Source organism: Styela clava, chromosome 5, assembly GCF_964204865.1.
Source record: "Styela clava chromosome 5, kaStyClav1.hap1.2, whole genome shotgun sequence".
In the NCBI taxonomy this organism is placed as follows: domain Eukaryota; kingdom Metazoa; phylum Chordata; class Ascidiacea; order Stolidobranchia; family Styelidae; genus Styela; species Styela clava.
The window spans coordinates 17,653,083-17,664,461 of NC_135254.1; the positions used below are offsets into that span (position 1 = coordinate 17,653,083).

At 36.2% G+C, this 11,379-nt stretch overlaps 1 protein-coding gene across 1 annotated transcript; it reads right to left on the reverse strand.

Annotated features, from left to right (window-relative positions):
* Positions 1 to 7,555: 7,555 nt before the first annotated feature.
* Positions 7,556 to 9,636, reverse strand: LOC120335677 (uncharacterized). Its single transcript, XM_039403251.2, has 2 exons — positions 9,419 to 9,636; positions 7,556 to 8,340 (listed from the first exon to the last, which is right to left on the reverse strand). Exons 1-2 carry the CDS (start codon positions 9,559 to 9,561, stop codon positions 7,998 to 8,000), a joined length of 486 nt encoding a protein of 161 aa, XP_039259185.2. The 5' UTR covers positions 9,562 to 9,636; the 3' UTR covers positions 7,556 to 7,997.
* Positions 9,637 to 11,379: the final 1,743 nt, after the last annotated feature.

Below are 11,379 nucleotides of genomic sequence, written 5' to 3' on the forward strand. Positions count from 1 at the left end.
CCTGTTCATCATCCAAAAAAACTCAAACTATATAGAGACAAAAAAAGTCCAAGCTTTTTAGTATACAACCAATGGGAATCTTGCACTTGGGACTGCCTTGCAAGGTTTCTTATATGGAGCACAGTCTGTGATACAGCCAGAGACGAATGCCACTTTCAACATCAAAACGGTTTTTAGATTTTGTTTTGATGGTGACAAGATCAGAAAAGCCAGATGGGCTGTGGCAAGTCATAGGCCCACTATCAGTGAAGAAGCTTACATGCTAAGTAGTGGCTAAGAATACGAAATGCCACTTCATAGCTACATTCACTCTGTCATCTAGATTTACTTTGGTGAAGCCAACGCCAATGCGACTGTCGTTCCATTTTTGTATTGTGGGCAATATGATGAAACAATTCACGTATGGGAAAGTGAATTCACCCTGAAATCGCAAATAACCTGTTCATGTAATGAAACTGCGGTGAACGCCTGAACAGGAGTTTTTGTTTTGAAATAAAAGTATGCAAACTAAGTTGCTTTATGATCAATTATTGGTCTTGTGTCGTGGCTCCTCTTGAACTGCTTTGTGGCCCCCTTAGGGGGCCATCGGCCCCCGGTTGAGAACCACTGCTATAGACAGTGTTTTGATATGTAAGGCCGATGAAAATCCTTTTTTTAAAACTCCAAGCAATTGCAGGTTTCTTACTTGGGTAGTCATAATAATTTGTCTATGACATGAAAGGTAAGGTGATCACGAGCAGAGGTAAAATAGATTTAGCATGGTTTACGTTATTTATGCATCAAAACTTGTATACTCCACGCTTGGTATATAGTAAAAAGATATCATCTATATGGAAGTTGATTAAGACGTGGGTTCCTTTGTGTTGTCATCAAATTGTTACAGGCTGATATTTAAATTTACTTTCTGGTCGTTGCTAATACATAAACCGACAACACAGTTGCTGATGCATCATCGGCACAGTCTTGGAGACAATAAGTTATAGTAGGGAATACAGAATTACCGTAAGCACAATTACCTAACCAAGGTAGCCGCTGACAGGTATACCGAATGGTCATTTCGCGGTTATCCTGTCCATTCTGGGCAAAGTCATGAACATGTATATATATATTTTTTCATTTTGCTTTAACTTTGTTGTGCCCGTTTGCCTGCATGGATGGCTAATAAAAAACGATTTGATTGATTGATTGAATTATTTGTGATTATTTTAGGTTACAGTTTTTAATTGTGATAATTTTTATACTTTAAGAAATCATATAGCACGGATAATATTTTTTTTAGATGCAAAGAAATTTCAAAAGAACGTAACACACGCATTTAATACCAGGTTCGGTGATATTAACCATGATAACAAGTAACCTATTTTAAAAGATTCAAATCCCGTTTACTAAGACAATTCAGGCCTAGATCCTCGGCTCTAGCTCCTAAAAAGCAACACGGCTTTCGCCACCAACCCAAATAATGCATGTCGCTGGAACATTTATATATATATATGACCTACCAATCTACCATATTCCTTGTCGACGGTGTTGGTAATCGAGCAGTAGACTGCGTTTGAGTAGAGTTGTAGCTCATTATACGTTCACCGAAGAAAAATATCACTAGGCAACTGTATTTTACTAAATAGCCCATGGGTTTCAGATACTGAAGAAATGTTGTCTTTCAATCGTGGGTTTACATTATTAAAATAGTGTATTTCCAAATCAAAATTATTTTATAATTAGAGGAATATATCAATTTGAAGGCGGTATTTTTTTTTTAAACAAAGCCAGCTACCCAAACTAGTAAATATCTGACATGTGGGATAGTACGAGTTGCACCCTTTGTACAATGCTATTAGACGTACGGTCATTTACATATAACAGATTGAAGAATTTGGGAAAAGGGAAGGACAAAGAAATATTTTACATTCATATTTGATTATAAATTATGCCACGATTTAAATCAGATGCTAACCACAAGTGTTTATGTGTTATACGGCTATTCTAAATTTAGATTTCAATAACGCACTCAAAAAAAAATAATAGTATCATTGGCACGTTATGAATATTCCCAGGGGCGGATTAAGCCCCTTTGGTGCCCTAAGCACTGAAGACTTTGATGCCCCCTCATGTGTAATTTAATTTTAAAAACAATAAACCACATAAGTGTATTATCCATTAAAGATAATCACAACCAACAGTAAATAGAACAACTTTTACGAACATTTTTAGGTTTTTTAACTGTTATATATAGCCGATATATATATCGGCCGTTTACTGCCGATATTATATATATGCAAACACGCAATATCGGGCCGATATATCGGTTGGGCTAATCCTGAGAGAGCGTGACAATAAAGATTCATGCCTCCAGTCTCAGCGTGAATCGAAATACCAAAGGATACAAGTCACAACTGTAGTTTGGAATTTTACCGGTACCTAGTAGTCTACTTCAAAGTGGTTCAAGGTGCTATGTTGAAGGACCGCAAAAACTTTTGAGGAGCTCTCGCGGGCCGCAAGTCGGAGAAAACCCAAAAGTGATCAAAATATCGCGAGTTTACTTACTTTAAATGTAATAAACAACGAGATTTCACCGTTCTAATCAGACTATTATCATGTTGCATGGGTGGCGTTCTTGTAAAAAAGATATATAAAGCCTTTAGTTATTTTAAAGTTAATTACCGTTGTATTTTGCGCATCTCGCGTTTGATGTCGCTTCAAATTATATTCTTTCGTGACAGATATTACTCACACTATGTGATGGGCAAGGAAATACATTTCCGCCGTGTTCTCTTATGTCACCTTTCTTGCGACACTCATTTTGTTACGAATTGTTATATTGAGTAGTTTAAAAACTTGCAGCGTAAGCAAGCTTAGTTACATCGTCAAATACCAACCAAGTCCGTCTCAGTTGGTATTTCGGGGCCTAACTGAAAAAAAAAAACTGGATTACGCAGCGTTAAGTCAGCTCTGCGTTTCGTCACCACTGTCACATGGCCGACGCTTGTAAACAGAAGAGTATTTTTACCAAAATAAAGGCACAAAGCGTTAGAAAAAGGGTTTGAATTTCGGGATCCCAACCCCAGTTGGAATATCTAAAAAAAAACTCAAAAACGTTACTCCATTAGATACAAATATACGCTAAAATTGTTCTGTGAGCCGCACGGAATGTATCAGCATGACAGAGTTTGGACCACCCTGGTCTACCTTATCAAGAAACTTCCGACTTTGCTGACCAATATATCGTTGAAATGCGATCGTGGAACCGCCACATAGTGTAAATAGTTCATTGGTCCAATTGTTGAAGAGAATAAAAAAATTTTGAAAATAAAAATGCAGCAACAAGGTGAATACTAGAAAGAAAAAATCAACAACAACAATTTAAGGAAACGACTCATAGGCCCATTTCGTGTCCAATAAATAAGTTTCAGTGTTCATTTTTAGTAAAGAAGGTTAATATGATACGTGAAAACAAAAAATAAGCGAACATTTTGAAGTTTGACTCGCCTGGTGAACTCGTAATATTTTAATAAATACCGATAAACTATATAAAATTCTGCTCTAAAATTTCTGTGGTGCCCCTCTTTGCTTGGTGCCCTAAGCACGTGCTTATATTGTTTAATGGTTAATCCGGCGCTGGTTATCATATATTTTGAGGTAGTCTAGGGCTCTAGGCAGTCATGTCAATATATCTATAAAGAAATTGTGTAGTTAAATAAAATTAAAATTAATACCTGCGTAGAGGGATAATTGTGTCGGATTTTATTTTTATTTTTTTATTGTTATATATAAATCGATGTCGACGGACTAAATGCCACTCATACTTGACGACTAACAGTCAGAATTTATAGCCGTGCCCAAAGTGCATGTGGCGTTAACAAGGACTCCAATTCCACTGTATATGATTTAAAACTGGGCGCCTAGTTGCTTTTTGTTATGTGCTGTGTTGATATATTTCTTCATAATTTCTATGTAATATTAATATTTTCAATATAAAAATTTGACAGCGAAAACAGCCAAATTAGTTGAGCTAGTTTGGCTGATAACAACCTCAAAATAGGTGAATCCTATTCCCTCGCGGGGGTGGGGACATGTATGGCTCATAGCTCATGATCTCTCTGGACAAAAAATAAATTAAAAAGTAGTATTTCAACTTATCTTTTGAAACATTCTGGACCATATAAAAAAAGTAAATGTTTCGTAAATATCGGCTTTAATCCAACCGATACCGATACATGGCCGATACCGAAAAAATGGCCGATATTGCCGATACCGATACATCGGTACATCTCTAGTGTATAGTACACCCCAGGGTGTACCAAAAAGTTTGAAGGGTGTACCACATTAATAGGGTGTACCAGGGGTGTACCGTACCGAATGTTGTAAGATACACACTATATGCTTCTAACCCAGGAAAGACTTTCGATGGCTGCTAATTTTCAAGATATCTTTTGGCTTGCAAAATTGTCTATCTAACAGCCATATTTGAGTCACCAATCAGTTAAATTTATCGAGGGGAAAGGATGTGATATTTTTGAAGCTAGTAGCAAGATTGAATATTTTAAAATGAAATTGTGGCAGAATAATGTATCAAAATGTGATTTTTCTGATTTGGAAGGGTTGGACTATTTCACTGAGACTTGTGAATAGGAAGATGTAAACCAAGATGAGATCAATTGTACATACTGTGTTTCCCCAAAAATAAAGCCTAGCCCAAAAGTAAGACCTAGCCTGGATTTTTAAAATGATCTCAGTATAAGTCCTCCCCTTGATAGGACCTACTCCTTCTTTAGTCGGTAGCGCGAATTTTTTTGACCTATTCAATAGCATGACATCTATACGTTTCAAATGATTAATAATCTATACCGGTATTTAGCAGTTTAAATAAGAACGTGTTATTTATGAGTAAGTATATTTGAAAGTTTCGTAATTCTCTACTTTGTAATTTTGTTTTTGATGAATGAAAATAAAAGACATCCCCCCACAATAAGACCTACTAGTAATTTTAGAGAGAAAATAAATTGAAGTAACCCCTTGTCTTATCTTTGGGGAAAAACACGGTAAGCATCTTGATGTGCTACTTCTAAACTTCGGAGCCTATTTTCCGGATGTTGAATATCAGTATCTTGGTTCTCTAATATGGGCTATTCAGCCAGTCATTTACAAGTGGAGAGGTTGCTCTTGGCCGCATAACTGGTGCTACAATCAGATCTTGTACAAAAGGGAGAGTTCAATACATATACAAGCTACAACTAATTTTAGGCAGCACAATTAGGAGTTCCCGAGTATCGCAGTCTTTCACAAAAAGCTGTCACCATTCTCGTCCGAATGCCTACAGCCCTACGACATACCTTCCCGAACAAGGGTTGTCTGCACTCATTGAAATTGAATCCTAAAAAGAACAAATGACCGATGGAATACAACAGCAACGGTCACATTAACTAAATAATAAACTATTGCGTCAACATAAACATAGTCTATATTATATAACTTCTGAATATTGAGTTTTTTTCGTATTAAAAATGTAGGACGAGCGGGGTGTACCAGATTTTAAGAAATGGTTGAAAGGGTGTACCATTTCAAAAAAGGTTGACGAGCACTGCACTAAGCTCCAACAAACCTCAATATTTTCACTACATTTTTTAAGACTGCAATTCTATTGAATACCAGGCAACATACTGTTCTATTTCTGTCACAATGATTATAATCGCGGTGCTCAGGAAATGGGCTTTCGACATTGTTATTTAACGGTAAAAAATTCGGTGAATCAATATAATAAATAGCGGTTTAAGACCGTTATATGTATGGAATAATATTATCTGTATGAGATTAGATGAGATTAGGATTGAGAATAGATTATGGGAATCAATTTTTATGGCTTATATCTTGACAGGTTGGTGGACCGAAATAAGAAAAGGGAAATGTTTTCTACTCGGCGTAGTTTATCTTACCCCAGTAGGTGTGGGAAATCACTTTCCTGAGGGTGTCCAGATAATAGACTTAGTTAATGGGCTATGAAGTGAAGTGTGCCTTATAACCGTATCTGCTGCCCTGATCTTAAGCTTTTGTGTCGAAAATTGTTGGTGAAAGTCTTATATATGTTTTCTTTACAAAAAAGGGTCTCGTAATGTTATATTCTTCGAACACCGGAATTCCTTCATTACAAATTAAGCAGGCAGTTGAATATTGTCTTTAAAAAATACGTGTCTCCATTTCTTGTTACAAAACGTCATTCGGAATCCACATTGCGTTTCCCACTCATACTGATGGATTTGTTATAGTGACTGGCAAATTACGCCAGCTGCAGAGAGAATGTTGGTAGAAAAATAAGTCCAAACCTAGACTAAGGTTTATATAATAAACAGCATAATGTAGCAACTGGGTCATCTTGCATGAGTTTTAGGTATATGTGGCTGGTTTTCCACATTATTTTCAGGTGCAGATAATACATGTCTATATCTTAGCCGAAGACTCGTTAGCTTCAACGCAAATGTATATTCATGAAAACTATATATTATACTGTAGTCGTAAATTTTACAGGCACAAAAGGGCCGGATGAAATACTAGATCCTGCCCGCGGGCTCTATTTTGCCCACCCTGCCTTAGTGGTACTTAAATCAATCGGACTTCAATCAATTATTGGAAACGAAGTGTACATATGAATCGTTTTGTTATTATTTTGTTCTTGCACTAAAGTGGCGCACAACATGAACATAGTATATATTTGTGTTCCGGTTAGGTTCAGGTTGTGCGACTAAAAATCGTATCGATACCGATACCTCGTTTCCGTGGTAACCAGGCATTTTGTTATCAAGGGCAATTGTCAAAATGCACTTCTAATCATATTCTTTACTTCTTAAATACACACCGCTACCTTATCCGCTGGACTATTGTGGAATAGGGACTCTGTAAAAATGTCTTAGACCTGGTGATTTAAATGCCACTCCTAACTCCGAGAAGCGGTAGCAAGTAACACGACCTAACCATTGACAAGTCTCTACTCTCATCCGCTTCTCGGTTCAAATTGGTTATGAGAATCTTATCCAATAGTTCCGAATGCACCGGACCTGGACGAAGGGTTATCACTCGCCAAACTAAACAGACAACAAGTGCTGGGGTTTGTTAGTATTCACTCACTATTCAGCCTCGAGTAATACATGTTGTTTCTTGGCAATGATTCGCAACATTTAGGGAAGCTGGGGCAAAAGACGTCGAAGCTAGCCTACGTTATCGTTTCGAAGTGCTGGGGCAGAAAACGTGAAAACTAACCTCGTTGTCCGGTTGACTGTGAATATATATTTGGTTTAATCCACCAAAAACGGTTATTGCCGGTTGCGTTATAATATTTCGATGCTAGAGCTAGATGCTAAAGCTTATGAGTATCCGATTTCAAAATTGTGATGCCAGTTATGTAGTGGACATCTGATCATTGTCAGCTACGTATTTATTCTATTCACTCTTGGACCGAAGCTCTGTCCGGACAATATGACTTAAAACTTTTATCGAGTAGAAAGGCACTAATTTTTAACAAAACAGACGTCTTGGACATAGAATCAAGCGAACAACCAGAATTTATTTTAGCGCTGCCTTTGCGGAATGTTCTGTGCTCCAATTTAGCCAAGTGGACGTAATGTATATAAAATTGTGTTAGTCAATAGCAGTATATTACAAATAATCGTGAAATGAGACTCTTTGAGAATAGCAATAAACCTTCACTTGATAGCAATATTCAGCAAAATGGCGAAACTAATATTTTAAAATAGCGACTCGCAACCAGAATATATAAAATCTTAATATATATATAAATCTGTCACAAAATTCCAAGCTCGTGACAATTTAATGAATTGATACTATTATCGAAACTTGATAATTTACCTAGCGAATGAAAATTCACTTAGCAAAAATGTATATTCACAAAATATTTAAAAATTTTTGTTTGTTAAAGTGTTCAACAATTACTAGAAAATGTTTGAAACAAACAGTAAATACAGTGGAGCGCTTTGTTCAGTTCACATAGTTTATGTAGTTGGCACTAAAGGATCCTTTGATGGTTTCTTCTTTTTATCTTTGTACAATAAAATATCTTTTTGCCTCTTAATTTGTTTGTTCATATTACAGTCCCCGAACAAACAAGGTAGCCTGTATTTTTTTGGGACAATCCAACTTTGAATCCATAAAAATCCATCATTGATCACGTCATAAAGATGATCCAACATAGTCTTTTTCTTTAACATGTTTTTAAAATTTCCACTCAGCTTGATTTTGGGTTTTCGTCCCGGCGTATCGCGTTTCACTTGTTTTTCCACCTTTGTTTCACATCCCATCATGTCAATGAATATGGGGTGCCATTCTCTTACGTCGCTGTAAAAATAAAGTGCATTTTTTTTCTCAGCTTCGAATATCGATGCAACCATATTTAAAACTGAAATTTCTGACTATCGAGTTTAAGAATTTTTTTTCGATAGTTGAGTTTAAAATATTCAACAAAAAATAAAATAACTTATGTTTTTGTTCTTAGAAATCTCGGTATCTATAGTTGGAATGGAATGCTTTAAAGAGCCTAAGTCGGTTTTTAGGAGGGCTCGGAGTGTAAGTACGATAGTATGAGTATACTTCGACTCCATAATCAGCAGTAGACGATAAAATAATGGATAAAAAAATAACTGATTATAAAATCGGGCAAGTAAACAAAACCTCAAGTGAGGTTTGAAGCGTACAGATTTTAGATGGAAAGGTATTGATAAAAGAAGTAGTACGTGTTCGCTCACCCAAATATAGAAAAACAAATTAAAGCACGCACGCAAAGATTTTAGAGGGAAAGGTATTGATAAAAGAAGTAGTACGTGTTCTCACACAGAAAAGTATAAAAACAAATTAAAGCACGCACGCACACACACTCATACAATCATCGAGACATAATAAGGTTGAAAGTGAAAAAGCGAGACTTAAAATCAATTAAATTATTCAGTAAAAATAAAAATATAAAAAAAATATAATAAAAAATGAATAAATTCTTTTGCCCCACTAAATTAATAATTTTATGAGGATTGCCAATTTGGATACCGAATTAGTCAACAAGAGTTATATATATATATATATATATATAGCAAAATATTTCTCAAAAGATATCGTCAAGCTGAATATAATTGGAGTCACCTAATGCCAAATTGCCCAATCAGAATTGCCAAGTTGGATGTATGAAGCGGTGGGCTAGACTGCTTCACTGACCAAATAAAAGCCAAAAGACCACTCCAAAGCCCCAATAAGCTTCTTGTGACTTTTTTTAAGGTCGACATGCCCGCAATGCACAATGGCTTCAATAACTATATTCGAGATAATAAAATTCATTGTAATAGTAATATATCGAAGTAAATGAATAAACAAATTTACTCTCGTGGACTTTTTATGTAATATAATACATAGTACAATATATACATACCATAAATCTTGGGCCGTGTATCTCTTCGGCAACACGCCGACATCAACTAGCGCAGATTGAAGAAAATTTTCAACATGTGCAAAGGTGACTGCTGCTATTGCAATCCAAATTGCGCATTTCATGATTTTGCTGAGAGTTTCCATTTTGTTTTCACAGGTAGAATCAATATTACTAATTATAAAATCGTTCTGATCTAAAATTACCAGAACAAATTGCAATAAATATATGTATATATATATATAAACTGATGTTTACTCGTTTTATATCTGTATTTACAGCAGGCATCGTATATATAATCGCTGACCATGTTATTGTTAGTCATTCAAAAGTTTGAAACGCCATATGGTAATATCATGTTGATATATTATTATTGCAATATTGGTACATCGATAGAATGAGTTTATAACACTATGTATGTTTGTACGCCCTTGGTGCGCCGAATAATTCATGTTACGTAAACAATACATCATTATAAATGTAATCATTTTTATCATCACAGAGCGCGATCACTTTGTCCGACAAATTCATTCATCTTTTAAAAAATGGGCGTTTGTCCTAGAGAAACAAAAATAGGTAAAGTAAAATTTCCGAGTATCGTGAAAGAGAAAAACAAGTCCCCCTCGCTAGGTTCATCGAGAGCGTTCACTATTGAGCAGCCAGTTGTAGTTATACAGGTCCGAATCTGAAGACTCTGAGGATTTCATGCTGTATACATATTAGAGGTAAAATCGGGCTCGAAAATTCCAGCCCGGCCCGACCCGTGGGTATTAAACCCGACCCGACCGAGCCCGCTAATTAACTAGATTTGCAGGCCCGAGTCCGAGGAAAACCCGAAATTTCATATTTCATCTATAGGAGTTCTTTGAATTGGCATTGCAAGAGTTTAGTACAGTATTTCTTAGTTTAATATCCATACATAGTTTTAGTATATATATATTTTTTATCAACATATAATTATTTGAAAAAAAAGTCAGCGATAGAGAAGCCCGACCTGAACGTGATGATTGACATTCCAGGTGACAACCCCCTTAGCTCTAATCCATATCATCGACAGAGCAACACAACAGACATATTAAAGTTTCTGTGTCCAAAAAGCTACAATGTAGCGCCACTATATACTCGTCCAAACAATAACAAGCATTGCACAGCTGCTTCAAGAACCTCATGATCCGGAGTACTCAGCAGTCGTAAGTGTGTTCGAGATGCAGTCAACAACTCATAGCAGGTGCTTGATTGTGCAAATAACTATCTATCGCCCTGTCAGAGTAACGAGTTTTGTCATGGTTATTCTTGTATAATCAAGGTTCGAGGAATCACAGTTGTTCATGGGATATTGGTGAAATATTTGAAACGGTTCCATTCATGGCCCAAAGTAGTATCCATCTGCTGACGTGCCCTTTCCTTGCCTCTCGCAGTTTAAAGAAGGTTGTTGCATCATATGTGCGCTTTTGAAGACATGAATCGTGATGTGACGTGTCTTTGCAGTTGTTGGGTTTTCATTCATGAAGCTGTTGTAACAGCTACCATAGCAGTTACCTTGTCAGGTGAGATAACGTGAAGCCTAATCTCCAAAATAATTGACAGCCAGTTTGAATAACAAAACGCGACTTTCGTGAAGGGCCTCTTAAAAATGACGTATGCTGATCCCTGAAAAACTAAAATACTTTTCATGTCATTCACATACATAACATCAGGAGTTTTTATAACATGATAGTTCTTGTCGATGATTGGGTTCGGGTATACAAAATACACTAGGGAATCTTTTTTTTTTCAAATGTATTTTTTTCTATAAAATTCGCCAATCAATATTTGCTCCTTCACTTGAATTCGTGGTCGAAGCACAGTAGGATATCCTATTGTACGACATCCATATCGTTATACTTCATGTCAGGCAGACATGGTTGCGGAGTCGGAGGTTGGTTTGATTTTCATGCTTTAAATGGTGATAATAAGAGTCAAAC